The sequence below is a fragment of the Dermacentor silvarum genome, chromosome 7, assembly GCF_013339745.2.
Source record: "Dermacentor silvarum isolate Dsil-2018 chromosome 7, BIME_Dsil_1.4, whole genome shotgun sequence".
NCBI classification, from domain to species: Eukaryota; Metazoa; Arthropoda; class Arachnida; order Ixodida; family Ixodidae; genus Dermacentor; species Dermacentor silvarum.
The window spans coordinates 89,165,333-89,192,813 of NC_051160.1; the positions used below are offsets into that span (position 1 = coordinate 89,165,333).

The window sequence follows — 27,481 nt, forward strand, 5'->3', positions numbered from 1 at the left end:
TATGTCTTCTTGCTTTCCTAATAAACAAGTTTCTAGAAGTATTCGCACTCGTACATTTATTCTCAGTCGCAAGAACTTCTGGAAATGTAGGTGTTCATGGACTGTTGTGTTGCTGTCGAAGGGTAAAGGCAGTCGCAAAAAGCCCAGTGTTTTGAGGGAGTGGGACAACTGTGAATGAGGAATGGGAAGATGAAAACCCACGAGACCCGATAAAACTGATGAAAACGAGGTGTTTGCTTGGTATGAGTTCCAGCATTCTGGGCTTGATTGTAATCGCAGTTCTTGTAGGAAACCAAGGTCAGTTCTTGCAGAAAGCCAGGGCTTCGTTTCGCTCCTCGACGAGTTCCTGGCCAGTGACCTGGATCTTCTGCCGGACAAAGTCCGACATGGACAGTCCGTCCACGATGCGCCAGCGCCGCTGCGAGTCGATATGCACAGGGTAGCTGAACATCACGTCGGCTGGCGATCCATACGAGCCGTCACTCAGCACCGCCATAGACACCCAATGGCCCTGCGAATGCATTAGTTCCCCGCACCAATCAATATCTTTCAGAACCAGCCCTCAAAATCAAAACCTCCTTAGGTAATTCATTTTTACGCCAGAAGTTTCACCCAGAGCCGTATTTTGGAACGACTGCATTTCCGAGGCAGAAAGAATCCACACGTCGCCGACAAATGAAGCGTCAAGAAAGAGCTAAGTTGCCTCAAGTTTATGTACAATTATTTAACGGGGATAGCAGCCGAGACTGTTTCTTTCTTTTTTTGGAACAACGGCTACTTTGCATGACCCTTAACGCTTTCCCGAAGGGTTCACTTAAATCACGGATTCACCACCGTGTACTACAACGCTGAAACTCTAGGCGCTGAGGCGAATATTACTTTGTTTAATCCTTGAGCCTGATCAGCTTCTCCGTTAATTATCTCGTTAGAACGATTTAAATTTACGGGTAAGCTAGTGTAGCTTAGAAACTGGTACGAGAGCCGCGCTGGCAACATTGGCCCCACGCTACTTTGATGTTGCAGTCAATACTTCCCCCCAAATTTTGCTTGCGCTGTGTGGGACAAAACTAAGTGGAGCGCCAGTGTATATTGCAGCATCTGCTTGGGATGAATACATTGAAAGTGATTCTAGGCTGAGGATTTATGCGAAATGAACGCGACTTTCATAGTGCGCGGCTTGAAACCACAATTTCAACATGTACCCGGAAGTTAACAATGAAATAGTTGATTAGCGATGCCTTTTTAAGTATCAATCTAAGCACTGCGACTGAATGCAAGTAGCTACCAAAGGTAATATATTTAATGATAGCTTCGTTCCAAAGAAAATAATAAAAAGTGCGGTATAGGAAGTAAAAGAATCAATCAAATCCGAACCGTTCTAAACATTTCGCGCACTGGCTTAACACCAGTGCTAAACTGCCAAGCCGTATACTAAGGAGGAAGAGTGGAAACGTAAGCAGCACGTGCAAGCTTGACTTACTAACTTGCACGTACACTTACTGACCTGCCCTGGCAATATGTCAATTTGAAACCTGTACGTGCATGTATCGGATTACCCGTCAATTCCGCGATAATTAACGAATGCAGAAGCAGAGGAGTCGGTACCTGCAGGCTGTTAAGTACTGCAGTAGCACGCATTTATAAGATCCTTTTGTTCAAACGATATCGACAAACATACAGTGAACAGAAGATGGTACTGACCTGAGGGATACCATGCCACCAGTCGTGCATGTGGTCGGCCGCCGCTTTAGCGGCCGACATGGCGCTGGAGAGCTTGCGCGCCGCAATCACAGCACCACCACGCTTCTGCACAGTCTGCAGGCGAGGAGTAAAACAAAAAAATCACGCACCATTACACTGCTGTGAAGGCGGATTACCAGTGAAGCAGTTTACCACACAGCATATAGGTGACACAGAATTTAGATCAACGGTATGTGCAAATTTAGTTTCTCTTGAGTGGCGACGGCGGTCCTCCCGAAGAAAGACACGCACACACACTTATTTTGATCGGCCGTCTTGACCGGCGGCAAACATTCGCGTGGAAGACTGCTGCCGCCTCGGGGAGGCGGAGGAAACTAGACACGCTCGACGGGACCGCCACGCCGGGAGAGCGGAAGGAAACGACTTACGCAAGCGCTTGGAACAACGACAAAGAGAGGGTGGTCGCGAGCGTACACATGGCCGACGCGGGTCGCAGATCTTTGAGAAACCTTTATTAACTACCTGAAAATCCACTGATTTTGAAAATGCTGCCTATTGATAATTATTCTACTGAAAATGCATGTCTAAGTGATGAGACGTACAAGCTTTTGTACAGAATGAAGCTATTTTGAATTAAGTTCGGGAGCTCAGTTTTTCCACACGCAGATCTGTTGACACACACGAAAAATCTATGGCACCCTAGCCATAGACAGCTTCGCTGTAAAAAAAGCGCCGAAGAATTGTCAGCAGGTTAAGTGACAGCCCCACACATGCTAAGAAAGACGCTTAACGACGCGCACTGTTTTAATTGTAATCGATATATAAGCAGAGTTTGCATGAACTGCAAAGGTCGGGTTGCTCGGGTGAACTGCCATTTGAGTCCGGTCAACTCGCATGCACCAGGGTGCGCCGACTGCCTTGACCCTGAGCAAGGTTCAGGTAAATGCATTCGATTAGAAGAGTAGAGGAACAACGGAAAGAGAGGAAGTGGGAGCGCAGAGAGTCTCCGAGTTGGCGTAAGCGACCCGCAATCTTCGAGGCTAATTTCGATCTCTTGGTTAAGACCTGGTTCATGCTAGTGCTGGCGAAAACGAATCTGGATTACACGTGGCTTGCTGAAACCACGTACTTAGGGTTTGCGTATACGATTTTTTTACGGGTGAACACGAAACAAGGTAGCAGTTCGAACATTTTGATCGGATAGCCTGTCATCAGGAAGAAACATGCGAACGCACAATGCGTAGGTGCACACAAAAAACCCGCGCACCAAGCGTATGAAATATGGGACCGTCCGGCTTTCTGCATCTGTACTTACTGCGAGCGTCGCTAAAGAGATAACAGCACGACAAATCTGCCTGCTTGACGGTATTGCCTGGGAGTTCCCAACTGCATTTTACGAGAAAGATGAGTAAGAACACACACGACAGAGCACTCTGTCGTGTGTGTTTTAGACGAGGCACAGATAAAGAACACACACGACAGATTGCTCTGTCGTGTGTGTTCTTTATCTGTGTCTCGTCTAAAATATTGCGCATTCCAACCTCTAGAGATATGCTACACCAACACGCCCAGTCTTCAACCTTGATGAGTAAGGGGTTCCGAGGGGCTCCGTTGTTCGTTAGTAACAGCCATACGAAGTAACAGATAATGAAGCCAGACAAAGCACCGGGGAGTTAATTTGTAACGTTTGAACGAAATGCACAGATAATAAGGTAAAGGGAATCGGGAAAGCGGACAAAAAGATAACTTGCTGCAGGTGACAGTCAACCCCAGATATCCCGTTTTGCGCGTCCGGTGCTCTACTAATTAATCTACCACTGTGCCCATCCTTCCGCTTACTGGGCATTTCCGTATGTGTACAAGATTAACCCGGGAGTATTAGCCAGCGCCGTTCATGGTCAAGGGCAGCGTTTTTTTAGTGAACATGCATTAAAACAACCACTAAGTTATTTTGTTAGAACGTTGCTCTGAGAAGACGCCAGCCATCTTAGTGTTTAAGCAGAACGGCCAGGCCACCAAACCATCAAAATTTTGTACTTTGCACTTTTGTACTAGAAGAACGCCTGCCAATAATCCTGTTATACCTTTCCTTGCGCTGTCCAGGTAACCTTTGGCTAGCGAGGTTGTGCTGAAAGCATATGCGGTGATGTCAAACACAGCGCAAGGGCAGATAATCATCAATGGGATTGTGAATGAGCGCTCCTGTCGTCAGCATCGTTTGTTTTCCCGTAAACGCCAAGCTTATCGGCAAGGCAGGTAGCAGACACTCAGGGTGCTGAGTGATGCCCCCAAAGCGGGGATTGTCGTTGCGTGACATTTCCCAGTTAGAGTCTGTGAAATAAACAGAACTCACCCACACTACCAATTTTTATTTAGCGTTGGACTCCTTAGACTAACTAAAGTCAGAATAAGCCTGGCTCACCTGGACAATGACTTTCCAAGATCAGACTACATGCTGACTCGGAATCTGACTCACTCATTCATAATCGCTGGCTCAGGTAAATTTAGCCTATATTTTTTATTCGCCCGAGGTTGCCGCGCGACACAATGTCGGAGTGAAATATATCATAAGAAGCCAACAATGACACCAAGGACAACATAGGAGAAATTATTTGTACTTACTAATTGAAATAAAGAAATGGTAAATTAATGCAAATGAAAATTGATGAAAAAACTACTTGCCGCCGGTGGGGAACGATATCACGTCTTCGCATCAAGCGTGCGATGCTCTTACCATTGAGCTACCGCGGCTCCGTTTTCCCATCCACTTCCTGCGGTACTTGTGGTTTATTGACTAGTTACCTTCACCCAAAAAGATCACGTACTCGTGACGCCTGCGGCAGAAAGGATGTTCCACGTCCGCCGCCTAGGTTTGTGAGCGGTGGTGCTGGCTGACACTCCTAGGGTTAGTTCTAGTTGTAAAAAAAAAACCAAAAAAACATAAATACCCCAGAAAGTGGATGGGAAAACGGCGCCGTGGTAGCTCAATGGTAAGAGCACGGCACGCGTAATTCGAAGACGTGGGATCGTTCCCCACCTGCGGCCAGTTGTTTTAACAGTGAAGCTGTTTAAGCCAGCCATAATTTGTGGTGCGTAGCCGTGGTAGCCATGACAACCCAAAAGAGGAGGAGGAGACCGCGTGCGTGCGCACGCGGGCTCTTCCTCACCAGTTCCCTGCCTTCCCGACACCTGTCGTTCTTCTCTCCGCGGCGCGCTGAGCCAGGAGAAAAAAAAAGGCGAAAACTTGCACTGAAAGAGATTGTGGTTGTGAAGAGGAAGAGGCGCTATTTTCTGCAGCCTTTTAGGGAGCACGACTAAGCGCCTTGGGGAAGGGGCGGGGGATGTAAACAAGAAAGAAAAGAGGGTGAAGGTAGATCGATTACACAGTCCTTGACCGGCAGGCGTAGCCAGGCGCCGCATTCACAATTTGCACGACAGCCCCGTGTCCTCCAGGAATGTGAGAAGGTGCCTGAAGGCGGAGCCGTGGTGCCGACCGGGAAAGACCAGCTGCGATGCAGAGTCCGTAGGGTGTCCTAGGCGTCGGAATGACGTGTAAAGTGAAGCCCTTTCTTTGGAGAAGGCAGGGCAGAAACAAAGTAGATGTTCGATTGTTTCCTCCTCTCCGCACGCTGAGCAGGCCGGGGTTGGCGCCAGGCCTTTGCTGTACTTCCGGGAAGCCGTCCAGGAGCAGCCGATCCGGAGGCGCAGCAGGCGAGACCACTCCTGTCTTGTGAGGCCGCGATCAGGAAGTGGAAGGGGAGGGCGACCGCTGGCGACGCGCCGATCCGGGTGGAGCGCCGTTAGGTGCCCCTGCAACGTGTGCCTTGCGTAGTCAAAGGAAGTTACAGCGGTCCTGAATGGTACAGGAGCATGGTGTGCTGCCTTTGCCTGGGCGTCAGCCTCCTCGTTGTCTTGGACGCCGACGTGAGAGGGGAGCCACTGCAGCGACAGCTTCAAGCCACTCGTAACAAGGGCACGAAGCTTTATCGCCAGCAGGGCCACGCCAAGGCGGGCGGTCTCCGGTCGATGAAGAGCCAGGAACGCCGTTCGCGAGTCGCAGAGGATCACAGCCGGAGAATCCGGGGGGTCCTCCGCCAGCAGGTGCGCAGCCAGATGGAGGCCGGCCACCTCAGCGGCGGTGGAGCTAGCTGCGAAAGGCAGCCGGCACACTTCCGAGCGCTGGAGGGCAGGGATCACGCAGGAGGCTGTGGCAGATCCGGAGTCTGCATGGACGGAGCCGTCAATGTAGATGTCCAGATGTCCGTCCAGTCGGTCCTTCAGCAGGAATGCCGACGTCTGGAACAAGGCGCAGGTTGGGGATCGCCTTTTCGTGATGCCCTCCATTGTAGTACAGACCTCCAATGACTGATGGTGCGGAGGAGGTGGCGGGACGGCTAGCGTGGGTGGGCGACCAACAACGTCCTCGTAGAGCTGACACAAGCTGCCCATGAGCGAGTGAGGTCGGCTTCGCAACCTCGACAACAGAGCCGCGCTCCCCGGGGCGTGATGTAGCCTGTCAACGTGATGGAGGCCACGTTGGAGCAGCAGCAGGGACAGCGGCCAAGCCTTTGCCTCGGCTAGGGTGGCAGCGATGTGCGAGGTCCCTGGCAAACCAAGAATCATCCGGATGGCTTTACGGTGCTGGAGCTCCAGGCGGTCTACACGAGCCCGTGGGAGGGCCACGAGGGGGAGTGCATACAGAAGCCTTGACGAAGACGCGGCAGCGTATAGACGTAGGCCCCATTGTGGTGTGCATCCTCTGCCATGGAGGAGCAGACGGCCAACCGCCTTTTGGACCTTCAGCACTTCAGCAAAGAGCGCATTGACCGCTACCGCACACGAGAGCCGCTGGTCTATCTGCAGGCCCAAGTAGGTCACCGCCCGCTTCCATGGTATGTGGTTTCCGCCCAGCACCATCGGAGCAGCTCGACGGCGTAAGGCCACGCTGGGATGGACGAGAAGGGCCTCTGTCTTCGTGGACGATACAGAGAGGCCCACTGCTAGGAAGTAGGAAACAACTTCGTCCCGAGCACGCTGCAACCAGGACCGCACGGCTGGAAGGCTTCTAGTGGGACCCCGCGTCAACAGAGCTACATCATTGGCATGTACGGAAATGTAGACACGATTCCCGAGGTCTGTTGGAATGGCAGAAGGGAGAGACGCCAGCACCAAGTTGAAAAGAAAGGATCTCAGGACGGATCCTTGAGGCACTCCGGAATAGACCGCCCGTGGGGAGCTCACAGCATTTTCCACTCTTACACAAATGGAACGCCCTGTGAGAAAGGCCGTGGCGAAACGCCGGACACATCCCGTAGCCCCAAGATCGTCTAGAGAGCGCTCAATGACCGGGTAAGGCAAGCCATCAAGAGTGCTTTCCACATCAAGAAGCACAAGGAGTGCCACTTCGCCAGAGCCTCGCGTCCTCCAGGGATGACGCTGCGTCTGCGATGGAGTCAGCAGGGCACCGGTGACGACGGAATCCATTCTGCTGTTCTGGGAAGAAGTCGAGAGCTCGTGCTATCCACTCGAGGCTCGCCAACGCTCAGACTCCAACACCTTGCAGGCCGCCGAGGTGAGGGAGACAGGCCTGTAGGAGGTGAGCGCCATGGCAAACTTTCTTGATTTCAAGACCGGGACAACGAAAGCCATCAGCCATGCCTCTGGAAGGCAGCCAGACTGCCAGATGTCGTTGAAGTAGTCCAGCAGCCGGTCCGTCTCCGGGTGAGCCAGGTTCCGTAGCATTTGGAATGTGATACCATCCAACCCCGGTGCACTACGTCGCTTCGCGCGGCCCAGAGCAGCTGAGAGCTCGTGGCGAGTTATCGGCTGCTTGCACTAGGCCGCGCAAAGCTCAAGACACAGTGAAGCTGGCCGATTAATATCGAGCGGCTAGCCTCCAATCGCGTTCGGCGTCGGCAAACAGCAGCGTTCTTGGCACTGTGCGAACCTTGGTTAGCCTGCCTGCGTTTGTGGCATGCCAGGAATGCTGTCGCTCGTAGGTGCCGACGCGTCCAGTGCTAGTCACACGAAATGTCGCCAACGCGTTCGGCGTCGGTAAGCGACAGCGTTCTTGACACTGTATCAAACTTGGTTAGCCTGTCTACGTTTGTGGCATGCCAGGAGCGCTGTCGCTCGCAGGCGCCCACGCGTCCAGCGCTATTCACGCGAAATGTCGCGAAAGGGAAGGAACCTCCAAAAATGATCGCTCGAGAATACCTTCCTACATTCCTAGTTAAGTTAAACCAAGTTATGACCTAGCAGCAACCAAGTTCATACCTAGCAGTAGCAGCCAGTAAGCTTCGCTGCGCCTAAGCTTTGCGCGACCGAGTGCAAACTTGCCTGACTTTCTTTTCATCCATTTTCGTTTACATTAGATTATCATTGCTTTAATTCAATTAGTAAGTACAAGTAATTGCCCCTATGTTGTCCTTGGTGGAATTGTGTGGTGGCTTTCTTATTATATGATTAATAAATCGGGTCTATCGGTTCCCTTTTTTCGCTTACATATATATATATATATATATATATATATATATATATATATATATCATACAGATACTGCTAAAGCAATGACTCATAAAATTCAAGGAATCACCAATTTGCTAAAAGTGACAGATTCACGGGTTCATACTCCAGGCCACTCACAAAGTCATGGGCTGACATAAGCTGACGGAAACATGACCTAAGTAAAAGACGGGGTCATCGGCTTACTCAGACTTGCAGGCTGAAACTCGCTGGACACCGAATATTAACACACCAGGACGCGAAATCACCAGCCCACGGTAAAGACGGCTGCTAGATTAAAAGTCATATATGGGGTTATCATATTCAAGTTTTACTGAATTTTAGAAAAATCGCCTTTGGCAGATGGCATCATTATTGCCCTTGAGCTGGAAAATCAGAAGAGACACACATTGCTAGCACGCGAAATCGAAACAGATGTTCAACTAAGTCATGGAAATTCACTAATTAACTTAATAATTAATTACTTTACGGCACATATTGCAATTTACTAATTCTAACCCACGAGTTTGCAAGGTGTATCTACTTGAAATGAATTTCCAGGATAACACCAGTTCCGAGATATTATTTTGGAAACTGGAGTGAAATATATGGGCGTCCCAGTTACTTTTGTGCTTCAATGCATAAAAGAGCGTTTTGCGAAAAAAGTAAGTGGAACAACAGTGCACTTTTATGGCGAGTTCCACGGCGCATATCTCAACACTGATGTGATTTTGGAAATTCATTATAATTGTGTACGCCTTGCAAGTTCACCGGTTACAATGAGTAAATTGCAATATGTGTCGTAAAGTAAATAATTAGGAAGTTAATTAGTGAACGTATGTTAATTAGTGGAATATCTGTTTTGATTTCTCGTGCGAGCAATGTCTGCCTCTCTGAATAATCCAGATGAAGGTCTATAACTATTATCTGCGAGAGGCGACTGTTTAAAAATTTCGTACAACTTAATAATGGTCACCCCGTATAAGTCATGAACGTCACCAGGACGGGCATATTTGTATGTCAGTGTCCAGGGGCGTGTGTGAAAGTGGGGAACCGTTTAGTATTTGAAGGTAAGCGGTTGTCACGTATGAAAGAGCTTGCACAATTTATTAAACGGTGCTTTATATATATATATATATATATATATATATATATAATTTTATACAGTGACACAGTCAGAATCACTCGGGATCATGTGAGCTCAGCCAGGTATGTACTCTTCGGATTCAAAAACAATGAGCGTCGCATATGAGTCAGACTTATTTAAATTCACGCAGGCCCATATCCAGGAGTTTTCGACATTGCCCCTGCGGCGATCTGTCGAGCTTCACCGCAAATAACGAGCAATTGCATCATTTCTAAATTGGCATCATTTCTAAAAATAGTATTTCAAAAGGCCGCCCGAATTTCAACAGCTTTCAGTTGGCAACGTAAAACGGCACGCTCTTCTAACAACACAACATTCGCATTTACAGCACTTGTTCCTAACTTTCTTGCGGCGTTACAACAGTAGATTAATTCTAAACCGAAATTCTGCTATAACGCAACAATGACGTTACGGACTACGTGCCGTAAATACACGTGTTAATAAAAAGGATGTAGCCTCTCTACGTTGCCAAATGCAAGCTGTTAACGTTCGGGTTGTCTCCTGAAATATATATATATATATATATATATATATATGGGCGTCCCAGTTACTTTTGTGCTTCAATGCATAAAAGAGCGTTTTGCGAAAAAAGTAAGTGGAACTACTTACTGCTATAAATACTGGCAGCAGCGACCGCTCGCATCTCTTTTGTTAATATGTTTTTCACAATGCCACTGTATGTACACGCAGCTTTGTACCCCTTTATGGCACCACTGTACATGCCTGTCGCTTTTGATGTACCTTGACATGAGCCATCAGATGTGTCGACACTCACGACGCCACTAAATCCCGTCAGCCACGCCCGCATGCTTTTTGTTAATACGTTTTCAATAATCCCACTCCATGCACGCCCAACTTTTTACGCCTGTATAGCACCACTGTACATGCCCGTCGTTTTTGATATACCTTGACATGAGCCATCAGATGTGTAGACACTTTTTACGCCTGTATAGCACCACTGTACATGGCCCGTCGTTTGTGATATACCTTGACATGAGCCAGCAGATGTGTAGACACTCACGACGCACTAAATCCTGTCATGATGCCCGCATGCTCTTTGTTAATACATTTTCAATAATCCCACTCCATGCACGCCCAACTTTGTACCCTTGTACATGCCCATCGTTTGGATGACTTTGACATGAGTCATTGCACGTGTTGACATCCACGACGACACGAAATCTGTGCACACCTGTGGTCATGGGCTACTCACGATTTAGGAGCTTGTTTTCACAGCCTTGTTGTATTCACTTTTTTTAATAATTCCACTCTGTGCAAGCGCAGTTTTCCATTTACGTGTTCGTTGTATTCTTTTTTTTACTTTGTATTTATTTATTTTTTTCTGGTCTCTTTTCACCCTTACGGCAAAAAGGTATAAATTGAGCTCTGTATGCTTGTACACGCACTCTTGATGAAGGCCGGACCCCGGCCGAAACGTCAGTAAAGTCTTGTTATGCTTTTCCTACGTGCTTCTATTTTTTGAACTACTTCTGTGCCGGCTCCGGTTACTCTTTACTTCACTGATATATATATATATATATATATATATATATATATATATATATATATATATAGGTACAATGCGGTGAAGTTTGACAGTTAGCCGAAGGGCAATGTACAAAATTTCTGCATGTGCACACAAGCTTCAATATACAGGTCTCACTCACTCCACTCAGACAAACAAACCTACGCGGATTAATTTCGGCACTTACATTAGGACTCACACCCTCTACTTATTTGTGCTCGCTCATAATGAGATTCACGCCCACTCTCTCACTAATTAGGGCTAAGTCTCATAGGTGCGTTCGTCTACCTATGTGAAGGTCGGAGTATGGTAGCAGTCCGAAATATGACCCCAGTTGATGATTTACGCCCGTTAAGACAGTTCTGATCCTCTAATTGACTTCGTTACCTTATAATGTAACTTGGAGGGCGTAGTCTCTCCACACATCATGCGCAGATGGCGACCCTATAATACGGTTCCCAATTAATTAAGGGCGCCGAATAACGTTAATTTTACTGATTGTGGCACGCGTTGATTTTTTCAACAAAAATTCAGAACCCTTCCGCTGCTGTGAATATGGAAGCCAGCGAAGCTGTGACTATGATCGGTCTGCTTTAGTGAATTTATATAATATGATTATTGACTATATTGAGCGTCTTCAGCATGTTCGTCAAAGAGCCAGGGCACTTTAACCTGCCATGTTCTAGTACCCCTTTTCTCCCCCCTGGGCCCTTCCTTTCCAATCGCTACATACCAAGAGAAGAGATCGTGCCCGTTTTCAACAAATAAACATCAACAGCAACTAGAGAGCAGGCGAAGAAAGCTTTGCCTTAAAAATAAAGTTGCGGAAGCATACCTCAGAAGTAACCTCATTTCTATCGCATCTACTACTTCAGTTTACGTATCAGTGTGATCGAAAGCAACCACCAAGCTAGCAAGTGCTTCTTAACTGAGAAGTATTTGATGGTCACCAGTTTTAAGCATTCCCGAGTGCATCACTGTCATGCCTTCCTCCCAATGCGACAAGTATAAAACAGTATGAACAATGCCGTCACTACTAAAATACTAATATCGCAGGAAGCTCGTATGCGTTTACGAGTTAGCATGGTTGAGCCACAAGTGCAGGCAATGCACTTATGAAAAGCTCCAGAGAAAGTAGTCCACCTCAACTGAAAACTGCACCACTTGCACCACTGAAAACGCACCACTTTGCCATCGCCCGGCGCGATGGCAAAGTGGTGCGTTTGCTGCGCCAAGTCCGTTCCATCATCATAGACTAGCGTATGAGCCACAGCGTTGGTAGCCGCGGCACACTGCACGGCATCTTCAGGATCCTGACGTCAGGATCCAGGAATATCCGGTTAAACGAGTATCCGTCCTAGAGCGAGTCCAAAGGGCAACTGCTGATGACAGCGCTAGCGCGATCTCTACGTCATGAGACACAAAGATTGGTGGAAAGGATTTGCACAATGATTAGTAGGAAGTGCCGCCGCCGAGTATCGCGACACTTGGAAAGAGAGATCGGCAGTGGCGAGGAGTATAACAATGGGCCATCCATCATCTGTTTTGACATCTGTGCTAAGGCACTATGCGTAAACCGATATATATCCGCCGCCGAAAATGGTTGTTGCACGCGTCGTCGTTTTGTCCGCGGACGCGATCCGCCAGAACGCTTCGCTTCGCTGTAAAAATCAACAATCGAGCACTGCCAGTCGCCCGACAACTGAGTGTGTTCCACTCGTACTGATACCGGGCAGCTGATGTATAAGATGGCGTCTGTGAAAACAGTGTCACGTACGGTGAGGAACTCGCTCTGGGTGTAGCCGTCGTCATTGATGGCATCGGTGACTCTGACGTTCCGGCCACCCAGAGTCACGAAGGCGTGACTGATGTCCGGTAATTGGGTGGACGAGTGGTTGCCCCAGATGATCACGTTCCGCACGTCAGCACTTGACACCTTCAGCTTTAGGGCAATCTGCAGCAGCGTCGCCAAGGAACTGATGTCTTGTTAAAGAGACACTGCTAACTGTAGAATTATCGAAGCAATTCTATCACATATCAGTGTCTGAAGTAAATGCACAGTTCAGAGGCAAACACAGTTTTGACCAGGTAAAATGCAGGATATACATACTTCTGCTATAGAGGAACTTACGAAGTGGGCTCGGACTCTCGCAAAAGGTGAGTTGACATTAGTTTACACAGCACCACATTTTTCCTCTCTCATTAGTTTACACAGCGGTCATAGTGGTGATACGATGATAGCGGAGAGTAACCAGTTACGATCAGGCCATGCACCACAGGCCAAACCTGCACATGGTGTGCAAACGTGTGTTTTTATTGTAAGCATATCCTTCGGTTTCTTTTTTTTTCTCCTTTCTTTTCTTTACGAGAGAAGCGATGGGCAACTTACTGCAAGAACCACGGCTAAGCTAAGCAGCAGTCACCTCGCGCACATCTTGAGTGCAAAATATGTAACGTAAGTTTCCAGAATGCGAAATTAGCAGGAAAGCTTCGCCACCCATGCCGAACTAGGTCTCTCGATAAACTGCAAAGCTTGCGTCTTAGATTCGCTCACTCTTTACACTGAAAAGAGCGTGCAGAGTTTGGGCCTTCGCCAAACGAAAGAGCGCTCGAACGCAGCGCACTTATGCGCACGCACCGCGACAACAGCTGTTCGAGCTGACCACCACGATGCGGGCCACATTAAACGTGCCGCACTGCACAGGTGGCAGATTTAAGGACGTCCTGGTGCCGCCGGTGCGACGTATTCATCTTCGCTTTACACACACAGCGCGACCACTTCTGCCTCATTACTTACTTTCCCTCTCGTATACTAACTAAAATTATGTTCTCGTGATCGGGTAGTTGATGAAAACATCATTTTAGAAAACAGCGCAAACTGATATCACATTGCAGAGAAATCATCATAGACAGTGGCAACGGGACACGCGGAGACGTCAGTGCATCCATTATGCTGCACAGTCTACAGCCACACTTCGCAGCATCCATTGAAGTTTATTTTAACGGCGATAAAGATTTAGCGCCTCCGTTATTCGCGGAAACATGGCCGGTTTGGGGTGGATTACCGACTGAACGGAGGCGTAAACGTGAGCGGCTGGAGTGGAGCCGCTGACATTTACGCCTCCGCCCAGCCGGTAATCCACACAAACTGCCCGCGTTTGACAGAATACCGTACACGCTACAAATTAGAGTTTTAGCGTGTCCGGCATTCCGCTACACGATGGAAGATCGGGCGGAACAGCGGGGGAGCGGAGGCGCAAACGTGAACGTCCTGCACGGTGCGGTCACCTGGTGGCGCAAAGGTCAACCAGACAAAACACACAGCTGCAGTTACCAAGCGTATTCGACGTCGCTGATGGTGTAAATTTTCGGCAGTGGCGTAATCGTGAACAGGTTAACGCCACTGCCGAAAACTTACACCATCAGCGTACGACACACCTGTTTGCTGCAATATTAGCTCTGTGTTTGTCTGGTTGAGCTCTGCGCCACCAGGTGGCCGCACCGTGCAGGCCGTTCAAGTTTGCGCTTCCGCTCATCCGGTAAAACGCCCAGTCCGCTTGCGTTTACGGTAACACGGGACACGCTAAAAAATCACAGCATGTCCACGGGGTGAATGATGATGAGTGGGCGAAGCTCCGGAGGGAATCATCGGATCTCCCGCTTAAGGGAACGCTAGCACAAACGCGTTAGAAACGTGCCGTACTCTCTAGTAAGGGGGAGCGGCCACAGCGTCTTACGCAGCCATTTACACATGCCGGAACGTGCACCGCGTTTGCCGACGCCATCACATGACTGCTGAGAGAGTATACCCCCCGTATTCATAAACGCTCCTCGACTTGAACTTGACTTGCCACCGCCTTGGGCAGCGCGTTCGAAACGCGTTGAAGGTAAGGCGGAGAGGCCACAGCGTCTTACACCAGCTTCTTACACGGGCCGTAACGCGCTAGCACAAACGCGTTAGAAACGCGCTAGAAACGCGGCCTTTCGTTAATGTTGGGTATTTATTGCCATCGTGGTGCGTGTGTCTGTGTGCGCTTCGTGGCGTAGTGGGCTAACGCCGCGCGCTCGAAAGCGAGGGGTCCCTGGTTCGATTGGGGTCCCTGGTTCGATTCCGCGCTACGGACACAACTTCGGAATTTTTTTTCTCATTTTTCTCAGACTGGTTACACACTACTACTACTACGACGGGGACGGAACGGGTGCCGCTATAAGGAGCTTCGCTCCTAAAATCTCTATCAGGCCCTCTGCGCTGGCGTTATGAGGAAGCGGCGGCGTCGCAGGTGTCTCTCCGCAACAATGGTGCACCAGATGAGACAGAAGAAAAATCGTCAGCTTTTGAAGCTTGAAGTGTTCTGTTCGTTTTACTCAGACCAGTGTATACACTTCGTTGTAATGTGCAGACAGCTGCACAGTAGGAGTTTGCGCACAACGCTCATTCCAGCAGCTGTCCTGCGGCTGCAACGCTCAGCGTCGAATTCGACATTGTCAAATTCCGCCATATTGCCAAATCGTGTCATAGCTGCCTTTTGAGCCAATCAGAGAGGTCAGAGGGCTTCTACGGCCTCTCTGATTGGCTCATAGTGCTGCCATTGCAAACATTTAAAATAAAAGCGGAATTTCACAATGTCCACAATAGCACCCCTGATCATTTTTTTTTGAGGCCAAACACACTGCGCTTCTCTCGCGTCTCTGGGGGCTTTCTAAGCCTACATGCGTGGGCCGCACGTGCGCCATCAATACTGTAACAGCATGGCGGCAGCAATGACGACGTCGCGAATGGGTCTCGAGTGTCAATATATATACTATAGCAATAAAAAAAGCAGTCATGGCGGCAAAGGAGACCAATTGTGGGCTCCTCAGAAAGATACCTTCGATGCTCGCCTTGGTCCCGTGAGGAAACCCGCCACCACTACCTTTCCTGCGCAGTCGCTCAACTATAACCATTGAAGCTAACTAGGAGGCTAACATGCGGTATGGCGGCAGTGGATTTATTACCGAAAGACTGAACCGAATGAGCGTTTAATTTGCGAGCGAGCAAGCCAGTGGAGCACACATTAGCAGGGTGGGTTTATAGCGCGCCATATGAAACAGAAATACAGGCAGTGTTGCCCTAAGGGCGAAGCTTTGAAAGCGATAGCAAGGTGTAGCATGGCGCTGGACTTCCTCGGAAGGTGTTCCTCCTCGGACTGTGTCCGCACAGGCAGTGTAAACCGAAATCTGCACGGCAGTGTGGTTTTTAGCAGGGCCGCACGCGTGCGGCAGGCAGGCGGTGCGGCGTGCGGCTCGAGCTTAAATCATCCTTAAGTAAAGCGTGGTGGTGCGTCCCTTTCGCTTCGACGTTTTTTCAGGCAAACGAACTGCGCGTCTGTCGCTATTCTCAAGACCGTCTGACCATTCCGCGCACGGGCCGCGCATGCATCGCAGATACGGGAACAAACGCGCCTCAAGCGTCCGTAAATTGCTATACATTGGCTTGAAGTTACAAGAAAAACGTTTTGTTCTTGACGTGATCTTGACGCTTCATTTCGGAATGCGCTAACTCTCCTTTTCGTGATGCTTCCTCCTCCTCCCGGATTTCCATTGAACACATTAGCACCTAAATCTCAATCGGGTACTTCAACTTTCCCAGAAAGGTAAACACCAGAATACCGCAAGTGCAAACAGACCTGTGCCTGGGCCCTGTTGTGGTCGAGACGCGTCATGGCTGAGATGTTCGCCGTGGGAATAGACGGCGCGTACTTGGAGCAGATCAGCGCATTCGTATTCGCCGGGTTACCCACCACCAGAACCTGTGCAAACCATCCGTACACGAGAAGTGTGTTTGTTATTCCACAAAACTTCCGGTCGCGTGTATTTTCCACCATCGTTTCTCACGTAAAATTAAGTATTTACGCTGGAGTTCAGTGTGCGTCCTTGATGTGTACAAAACAAGAAAAGAAAGGTGCATCAGCGTCCAGCTCCGATATGCAGCTTTCTGGTGTATTTCGCTGCAATATTCATTTGTCAAATAACGTTTTAACTGCGCCGCAAAGCTTGTGCCAGCTGTAGATTCCTATAGACCTCTTGCATAATGCTGACAACCCTGTGCACACACTGGTTTCCCGCTGCCATCGTGAAGGATATACATGCCCGCGAGCGCAGGACACGCGTAGAAAACTTGTCGGCTTGACTTTGTTTGCGTTGATTTTTCTTCCTAAACCGTTCTTTGTCTTATCTCAAGCAACGTGTTTAGCCACGAAGTTGGGATAGTGCACTAAGGAGAGGATGCACTGAGCAGAAACTGACAAATTGACGCCATCGTGAAGACAAACTGCAGCCATTGTGAAGCGGCTATAGCCACTGGTGTGCCTGGACTGCGCACTCCTCCTCTTACTGGGTTAAATTTTCTTATGCATTGGTTCTATTTTTTCCTTTCATTTCCTCATCGCCATAGTCCAATCCATCATCCACATTCAATCGTTCCTTCCGCGGCAAATTGCAGAGCTGCTGGGTGAGTTTCATTCAACAAACGGCCTACACGCTTTCCAAGAAAGCGTTTGAACGTAAGGAGAGCACATTTTTTCACGACACTTACAAAGCATGTAGGTTCGTGTTGATCCTGCTAACTATTACAGGATCCCCCGATTTGTAATGTAAAGGCGTTTTTTATGCCTTGACCTATACATCTAAGATGAAGCGATCACATGAAATTAACAACTTCAGGTCAAGAAGTCGTATATACTTTTGACAGACAATGCATTTTTGAGCTGCAAGCATTTACCAAAGGTGGCTACAATCGCACTAGCGGAATTCTGAAATTTGCCACGATCAGCTTACTAGTTTCAAAATGCCATATATAAAAATCGACCCTCTTTAAGTGCACATTGGTTAAGCTTAGTTAACGGGAGACGATCGTGAATTGCATAGTATGCCTTTGAAACTCCCTCTTCTTTCCACTTCTCAAGACTTATCTCTTTCTATTTCAAACGGACGCTTTCTTTGTGAAGCCTACCTGACTTTCCTTACCGTGGCTCCTGGGCGCTGCTGCTGTCTCACCGAATAGCTCACGCATAAAGAAATTTGAATTACGTGCCCGATGATAGGATAGAACCTGGTCACCCAGGACAGCAGCCCGATGATCTAACTAGTATGTTACAATCGCACGTATACTTCCGTTGTGCCAACGTCAACGAGTTCTGACAGATGATCGCCGCTTTTGTCATTTTGCGTATCCCGTGTGCGCGAGAGGGCATGCGCGGGCGCCATTTTCTTTTTTGCACCAGACAGGCAGGAACGAAACGGACAAACTTATCGCATTTGATCAACGTCTTCTTGCAATCTTAGATTCCAAGATGTGCGTTGGTACTGCTTGATTTTTTTTAACCAAAAGTTGGCTTAGGTCTAGTTCTTTTGATAAGTTGACCTTTACTTCATGAAAATTTATTGGCACGGAGGGGACACATTTTTAGAGCGCACCTCTTCGGCGCGCGTTCCTGCTTGAGCGTCTGCGTCCCTCGGCGTTACCGAGCAAACGAGCACAGCGAAGGATGAAAGACGGCGATAGCGAAGAGAGGGCGAGAAGGAAAACGGAAGAGGAGAGTATGGCGGAAGGGTGAGGACGAAAGCGGAGTGCCGCACGAGACGTGCTCCATGGCGGCGACCAAGCATGCGGCGAGCGTGTCCACCGATACCATATATGGAAACGAAGTGCTCCGGACCCACTGCGTGGGCTCCGGACCCGCTGCGCATGCGCTACTTCGACTTCGTTGCCACCGCTCGAGAATGCGCTCCGCGCGAACCACGCGTTACTCGTGAACAATGAGCGACACAACCGGTGGAAATGGTTCATCTCCGCTGCTGCTAAACGAGCTGCCTGAGCAGAAGCTCAGCACCGCCGCCGAGAGGACCCTGTGGTTCAGAATGAAATTCTTTGCCAAAATATATCGCGAATTCGAAACACCTAAACAGCTGCGCTTAAAATGCGCATTAGAGAGTGTCGTAATCGTCGATGAATTTTTTCCTACATTCTTCAGATGGCAGTTGGGGAAATCCCTTGTTTTCAGCAAGATGACGGTAACGTTTTTTTTTCATTATTGTTTCAAGAATCTTAATCCCCTACCGGTTTATTCGGAGGTTGAATGCCGGACGGTAACCGTGGAAAGGACCGCTTTGATGTAGTAGTACTAGTAGTGTTTTTCTGCTGTTGCGGGTTCTTCTCCAACATCGGCATAAATACTGTTATCGCTAAAGATTGCTGTTCAATAGTCATATCGTTGTCATCCCTGAATAAAAGTCTGAAGACGCCTGGGAACAATTTAGCTATCTCTCTCTCTTTATATATATATATATATATATATTTTGCTGTGGCTATTCAGATGAACTATAGGAAATCGGCTAGCGCCATGCTTTCCGCATGCTCCACACTGAAACCCCGCAGCGACAGAAGCGCGTCAACTCCGCCTTTATTTTTAAATTTTTTGTTCAACAGTTCTTGATTTTCCTGCATCTAAGCAACAAAAAATGATACAGGACTATAGGTGCTCATGGCTCCTGTCTAGGGTCCTGACTCCTGTGCGCCACAGTTAAGCCCAAATGAAAGCAGGGTATGTAAAAACAAAACAGGTTATTCCGACGCAGTGCTTCGATTGAACTTGAAAGCACCAAAAATGTCACTATAATAACTGATAACACGCCAGCAAAGAAAACGTATAAGACCTGATATACTGTAAGCAAAACGTAACAAAGAAAACTGATATTTAACCTAAAGAAGGTAACTCTCCTTCGTCAGGCATTTTATTTGCAGTCAAAGTGGCCTCATCAATCTGCTTCACTAAATTCTTATTTTTGCTAAGGAAGTGTGAAATTTGGTACGTTAAACTTTGAATTCCATGGTTAGTCCTAATTAGTGGGATTCAGTAATGTTCTTCAGGTTTGTTAGTTGCAATGCTCCAGAAAAGTCTGGCCACGTGTACTGTGCGAGCTTTGATTTATACAATTTATTCTAGCGTTAGTAGCTTGACTTTCTGCGGTTATAACTTCGTGCTTTTGTTGTAACCCAGATTTTCCAGTGCATTGATGGATTTCTTTTGCAAGGGATTAGGCTGTTGAGATCTGTAGTCGTCGTTCCTCGCACAAGTAAACAGTACACAAGATGAGATTGTATAAGTTACACACAAACATCTTTCTTTGAATTTGTCAAGCATGAAATTTATAACATACCGGAGTGAACCATTTCCACGATGCAATTTGAGCTTAAGGCAATTAACGTGTTCGTTCCATGAAATATATTGATGTTGATAAAAATAAAAAAAAACAAGAAAACGTGGCAGAAGTCATATGCTGGATTCTGTCATTACCAAAGGAAAGATTTAGAACGTTGAGCTGCATCCATGTTGGTACGACAGCTTTTATAGTGTTTAGCGCAGAATTTTCAATATACAACGGACAGCAGACAGTGCTCCCGTGTGTATCCTGTTCGTTCTCTCTTGAAATTTCTGCGCTAAACACAAAAAATTAAACTACCGCTAATTTGAACATTTTTCGCTCTACTTATTGTGTAATGCGTCTTTTTAATAGTCGATGCAACTTTATTAATGACTAAACAGTCTGACAGCTGTGAGAGTCAAGTGTTCGGTGTTACTTCCAATCTGGTAGAGTTGGAGACACTGCGAAATAACGGCGTCATTGGCGTTAATCGTCATTTTTTCAGTGCAGGGAATATTACAGATATTATTCATATAATGTAGTCTTTAAGTTGTGTGAAGTTCAAATGTTGGCTAAATGGCCTCAGCGAGGAGCAAATTGCTTATTGTTTGGCTTGTGCGATATCTGGTGGTCACAAATTTAGTAGGAACATAGATATCTAAAATGTATTGGCTGACCGGATCCCAAGCGGAAATTCAGCAAGACCGCATGCCTTAAAACGGAGGTTGGAAGAAGGCATAGTACATTGAAGAACATTTGACGTGGTCTGGAATTCAGACATTGAAGATGATTTGAGTGAGGAAGACCCAGATTTGCAAAAGATTGGAGGAAACTATACGGAATAGGAGGAACAAGCAGGAGATTCCGGGCAAACTTGGCATACGATTGGAGGAAACTGCATGATATCGGCGTTAGTTACACAAATTTTTGGCCTGTTAGAACAATAAAAGAAAACGCACAACATGGCTGGAAATTGTAGAGTTTGGTATGTTGGACCGAAAACAAAGCATTCAAGAAAGTTTATAAGTTTGGAGAAAATTGTAGACGACATGAGAAAGTTTCATCAATAATGTTCAAACTTTCTCATGTAGTCCACAATTTTCCAATATCCTTTTAAAATGTTCATACGTATGAACATTTTCAAAGGACATTGGAAAATAGAACCAGTCTTGCAGAACACTGAATTTACGAGCTTCATTGGAGTATTAGCCAACATTGTACGCTTCAACAACGACGACAGGTTTCCTGGAAATGTGTTTAACGTTACCTTTTTAAACGCATGCAGAACGTGAGTGAGTCAAATTTTGCAGTTCACTGTAGTCACTCAGATGGTTGAACCGCGTGCTTTAGATCAGTGAGTGCCGAAACCACTGACGTTTCTAATGGTTTCCCACCTTGACAGACTTCTTGGCATACTGATCGAGAGCACGTCCGTTGCTCTGGTAGATCTTGGCGTTGGCGGTCAGCAGATCTTTGCGCTCCATGCCGGGCTTCCGAGGCAATGAGCCCACTAGGAAGGCCACGTCGATATCGGTGAATGCAGTCTTCTCTTCATCTGTGGCAATCACCTCTGTGTCGGAGTGAAAAATAAAATAACTAAAGAACCCGCACCCAGTCAAGGTGTATGCAGATCCGAGCAACTCATACTCCAGACAGAAAAGCTGAGTACTTGAGTTCTCACAGACGTCAAAACTACTAGTAGTCAGCTTTGCCACCGCCCAATATCTATGCAACACTTCGCGAAGGCTTCGTTTTACCCGAGCCTTTTCATATTATTCACTACGTGCTTCGTTTGTACGGAGAAATTCGTGTTTGTCTTTGAAATCATAAAAAAAGAACCCTGCTGCACCAGCGTGGTAATCATAGCAGATACTAAAATCATTGTTAACCAGAAAGTGCTGGACTCGATATCCATAAAGTGCTTGTGGATTTGGCCCCTCCTAACTCACCTCCAACGAGGACCTACTGTAAAACGCTACGTGAGAAACCAGATATTGCGCTAGTTACTGACTGAAATAAGGAGCGGGAGGAAGTCGTTGTCTATCCGATTGAGATGTACGCAGCGGGACTTTTGTTTCATAAACACTGATAATTACGTTCCAAAGCGATTTCGGGGCTGCGACGCAGGCTGCGTTTACTGGCTGTTCTTTGATTTACGTTTAATACCGACCACTCCGCGGCCACACGAAAACCGTCGCGTCAGTGGCTTTGCTGTCAAGCGGGGCCCTTCTACAGAAGAAATGGCCAACGGTCATCGAGGGTAAAGTAGAAACACTGACCCCCCTCGTATTCTCAAAGGACCCTACACTCGAAGCTTTTCTTCTACTCAACCGAGTACAAGGATGACGATGCTTATTGGCATCCCCTTGAAACAGGGAGGGGACAACCTAGCCTGCTTGATTTAATCAAGTTTTGCTACATCTATAGCCATATAGCCTTTCGCCTATCTGACCTCCACCTTAAGTTTCGTATTTAAACCCTATGCCACTATAGTGTACCATTACTTGCGCTTATAATAGTCGACTACAGGTCCATCAAGCTATTCCCCGATTTTTGTGCCGAATACCTTAAACGTCTTTACTTATCTCGACAGCTGGCGAGTAAATCCTTCATTTTCTTGGAATCCCAACGCTTCTAGTAGGTGAACGGGTCTCGCTCGGTCAATATCTTTGCATTGCATTACGAAGTGCCCCGTTGTTACCGGGCCTTTTTTTTGCAGCACACACATGCCTCGTCCTGTGGCGCATATTTGCTCCAGTATGCTTTGGCCCTCAGGCAGCCAACTCAGGACACAGAATCCAAGACACTCCCCTTTGCGTTTTCAGACAGATTTTCCCTCTTGACTATTTCTTTCTTGCCATTTTCGTAAATCTTCACAGCGCTGCCCCTTGACTAAACAAGACGCTATGATTCTCGAGAATCGTCCTGGCGCGTCAATGAACTGCAGTGAGCACATCTGTCGATGGGCGGCGTTGCCATCCACTTCCTCGAGTTGAGGTGGACGGCTGAGTGAAGGAACGTTTTATCAAAACGGGGGTAAGTTTGAGATGGTGTCGAGTTTACATGAACGATGTCAACTCTCAATCCGATGTGCTCTCGCCTCTTACGTCACGCGCTCAGCCGTCCAGAACCGACCGCTCAGCGTTTTTACCCTACATCTTGAACGGCACCCTTGCGCCGGAGCCGAAAGTCTGTCTTTAATAATTTTTGAACTTGGCCGGCGTCTGGGCCGTCTATTCATGGTTCTCGACGATCACACGCAACTTCGTCTGACTCTCGGCTGCAGACTCTCGACAGCGCGAGCGCAGAGTTATACAGGATTGACTTCAGTGAGTAAACACTTTATCTGTTTGCCGCGTCAGGAAATAAATAATGCACTTAAACCGGCTGCCACGACTTCAAGTCTGCCTTTTTTTCTTTTATTTAGCACTTAACATCCAAAAAGCAAGATTATTAATTTGAATAAATTAAAATGTGCTTTAAGATGATAGCAAGAAAGCAACAAATATTAAACGTAAGAGATACAGCTTCATAAAGAACGAATGCCGTGCGAAATTGCCATCTAATAACAAAACTAACATTAACTGATGGTGTTTTCGACTCAAAGCTACAGCTACAGATACGAGAAGCGCCCCAGTACGAGATTCCTAACGAACTTTTGCAGGTTATCTTTTCGGTGTCCACAGAAAGCTCAGCACGCGGTCTGTTTTCATTCAGCCTCTATCAATATGCGGCCACTTCCGCAAGGAAATGACCCGGCTCTCCCACGCTCAGCCGAACAACATCGTGGCGACGACAAAACATGAGGCTGGAGTTCAGTTCTCCTGTGGAATAGAAAAAATGTGCTCCAAGCCGCAATTGCAACTCCAGTCGAAGCCAATTGCATCGGCATTCATTTCACTGCATTTTCGATACCTGTAGCGGCAGCGTGCGCATGTCCACCAGGAAAAAAAGAAAAAAAAGAAAAAAGGGCCGTAAATTGCAATTTGCCCGATATGTTGACACGACTTTCCTGTGCGAAGAATGGGAAGCTCACCCTGTAGGAGAGGGAAGGCACAATCTGCAAGCTCCATGACAACGCCGTTTAAGACGCCCATCATCTTCGGTAGGTCCAGCAGGTGGAGGATTACTGGCTGCAAGACGCCGACACAGCGGCTCGGTAAATTACTTGAAAACCGTCAACTAACATTTGTGAGAAACTATAATTTTTTATGTAAACAAAAATGTCCCACTTTCGCGCGAAAGGCTAAGCAATAATAACGATAGCAAGATGTTACACAATTACAAGAAATAAGTCTCGTAGTACTATCGGCCGAATAAATTGCAGTAAACATTCGCTTACTAAGAAAAGAAGCAAATTAAAGAGTATGGTATCACGCGCGAACCGATGAAAGCCACAGGCCTGCGCGGCACACGCAGCCTAGTCATAGCGTATATAAGCTACATTAGCGGCTCCATAGGAGATCGCCGTTTTCACGAGAACGAACTGAACTGTCCGAGCGGCGTCGATGGCGAGCTGCGGCTTGTACAGCTCTCTGCACAGCGGTCTGATGAGCCCTACGTTGCCTGGTTGCCGCCGCGCGCGTAGCTCTTGGATTTACTTCTTCAGCAGCGGTTCGTACCTTGCGAGGACGCGCCATAAGGTGTACTTAAGAGTAAACAGAGGTATTGAGACAACGCGGTCCATATGTCGCATCCCTTGATACGTCGCACGATACGATGCAACTGATACATGTCGTGACACCTGGTGGAATACAACACAACTGCAATGCAAAGTTTGCATTTATCGAAGCTTGGCGGCGGGCATCTCACATCGAGTGACAAGTGGCACAATACGATGCAACATGCAACGGCTACATGGCGTGCCACCTGGTGCAATAATATGCAACTGTAACGCAAAGTGTGTACGAATCGCCGCTACGCGGCGCGCATCTCGCATCGCGTGTAGAGTTACTGTTTATACAGTAACTCTAATCGCGTGACTCCTTGAGCGCTAGGACGCCTGTATTGACTCTTTTCGCGGCGATCCCGTAGGCACTGCCATGTTTAATCATGTGGTGACGCGTCCATTGCTTGCCTAAACTGCCTCCGTTGCCTTCGTGTTTACAATGGATGTGTATGACGCCGGTGCTGCTTAGCATCCGGGAGATATCGTAGACGGTGACTGTGTGGACGACACGAAGCTTTGGCCACAGCTTCAGAGGACACGTAAAAGCGCTTACGTAGCTGATTAAGCTATGTCTAAATGGCGCGAGCAGCGTATATGGTGCTTGTTCTAAGAGCGAGGCAATAAATGTAATTGTAAGCTATCCAAACTTTCCGCTCATGAATTGAATCAGGATTATCGTGCTTTTCTCTTCGATCTTTATTTGGCAAATATTTTGAAGCAGCGGCTTGTCACGTTTATGACTCCGTAACGTTCCTCGGTGCGGTCACTATCTGATTATTTTCTGCCTAATCGCTCGCGGGTGTGCTCAGTTTCGTTAGATTTGTTCTTTCTGCGCGCAAGGCTTCAAAACGTAGCTGTTGTGTACACTGTAATGCCTTGTAGCAAAGACGTATTATCGCTAGTAACTCGCTTACTCTTTTGGACCGTCACGAAACAAACCACTCGTGCGCTATCGGTGTAGTACCGTCACTTATTGTGGGTACATAGTGCGCATATATTGAAGTGTGAGCCCATTCACTTTTTCTTGACACGTTGCCGAAAGAGTGGGCGTAAGTTTTCGTGCCAGTTGGGGTAGATGTGTGTAAATACTGTGCGCGAAAGCTACCATGACAGGAAGCGGTGCTACTCCCTTTGTCATTGCTTAACGGGCGGTACTCACTCTTGCCGACGTACCGCGACTGAAGCGCTTTCTTTTGAAGTTTAGCGATACAACGCTGGTGGATAAGCAAGTTTTAGTATCCTTGAGGAAAGCCGTACACCTTCAATGGTCGGAAACACGTATGGACAGTTGCTGCAGCGGTGCGCGAACTTGGCAGCACATGTTCATTACATTCCTTAATATGCTAGTCACTATTTTTGCCACCAGCTACGGCACACGTCTTAAATCCACATGATTCAATGCAGCACGATTGGAGCACAGAGCGTTAGCGAAAACTCAGTTGCATTTCCGTCAGCTCATCGCTTAAAAGCAAGGTAGATGCGGTAATGGTTTCGTATTCGTGCACGGTCGCTGAGGCGACGTATGGCGCGCCGCCGGAAGCGCCATCTTGTTTCTCTAGAACAAACTGCTCCGCGAAAAGGGTCAATAGGGCATGTTTCCGCTAAAAACTAGTAAGTGCTGGCGTGGCTCAGAGGTGGAGTAGCTGAATTTCGCGCAGAGGGCTCTGGTTTGATCCCGGCGGGAACTGGGCATTTTCGTTCTCATTCCTGGCGATAGTTGCGACGGAGATATGCGGCGGCCGACAACATCACCAGCCGAAATGGCTATTGGAGTGGCCCCACAGCAGCTTACGCTTTAAGAAAGGAACACGGGCGCTATGTTGGAAGGCGATAGGTCTGCCCACTCGCCAGTTCTAGCGAGCTCGTAAAACGGTGGTCAGTGAAATAAGATAGTGCAGAGCGTGCAAAAGCAGCCTGTGATAAAAAATGCTGTAGCGGTGCGTGTGCGACGCCACAAATGCATCGTCAAAGCAGTGCACACACAGCGCACACGAAGCTATCGGCCTTCGGCGAGCGTAGCCTTTGTATGCACCGCAGATTAGCTCCAAGATAGGGCGCAGGTCGTCGTGCTCAGACGCGCGATTAGCAGCTGCCCCGTAATAGAGGAAACGAGCGCCGACCGGCCTCGTCCCACCTTTCTCCTTTCTCCTAGCTCGTGCTCACATCGCCATATATGAAAGAATTACGAAATATTTCTGCTGCGTTTCAACAGCGCGCGTATAAAGCGGCCTGTAAGTGGCGAATACACGAACGGCTGCCTTCGAAAGCGTTGGAATCAGTATAGAAGATATGGAACGTAAAAATAGTTCATAATCCTGCACAAGAAAACAGCTAAAAATGAGCCATTCAATTTGTAAGCGCATATTTGAAAAAGTCAGTCATCTGAATGCAATATACTAGATTCGAGGTCGAAATATTCAATATTTTGGTATCTCTAAAGGAATAATGCGAATGGCATTCAGCTTACCTGGTCTTCCCCAAACACGTGGCCCTCGGCAATGATGGGTATGAGCGAGTAGGCCAGCTGGCCGGCAGCTCCAGTTACCAGTACACGGATCGGATCCTTAGACTGCACAGACCAAGGATTGAGTAAATCGCTGCTGTAATACAGAGTTGGCTCCTTAGCAGTATATATATATATATATATATATATATATATATATATATATATATATAGGGGTTTATTTGTTTATCCAAACTGTTTATGAGGAATGCCGCATCCCTGGAATACTATTTACCAACTATTTACCGC

At 47.6% G+C, this 27,481-nt stretch overlaps 1 protein-coding gene across 1 annotated transcript; it reads right to left on the reverse strand.

Annotated features, from left to right (window-relative positions):
- Positions 1 to 298: 298 nt before the first annotated feature.
- On the reverse strand, positions 299 to 27,298 carry LOC119458255 (malate dehydrogenase, cytoplasmic-like). Its single transcript, XM_037720082.2, has 7 exons — positions 27,197 to 27,298; positions 24,097 to 24,193; positions 21,455 to 21,630; positions 16,544 to 16,666; positions 12,655 to 12,831; positions 1,702 to 1,815; positions 299 to 511 (listed from the first exon to the last, which is right to left on the reverse strand). Exons 2-7 carry the CDS (start codon positions 24,158 to 24,160, stop codon positions 299 to 301), a joined length of 867 nt encoding a protein of 288 aa, XP_037576010.2. The 5' UTR covers positions 24,161 to 24,193; positions 27,197 to 27,298.
- Between the last annotated feature and the right edge of the window lie 183 nt (positions 27,299 to 27,481).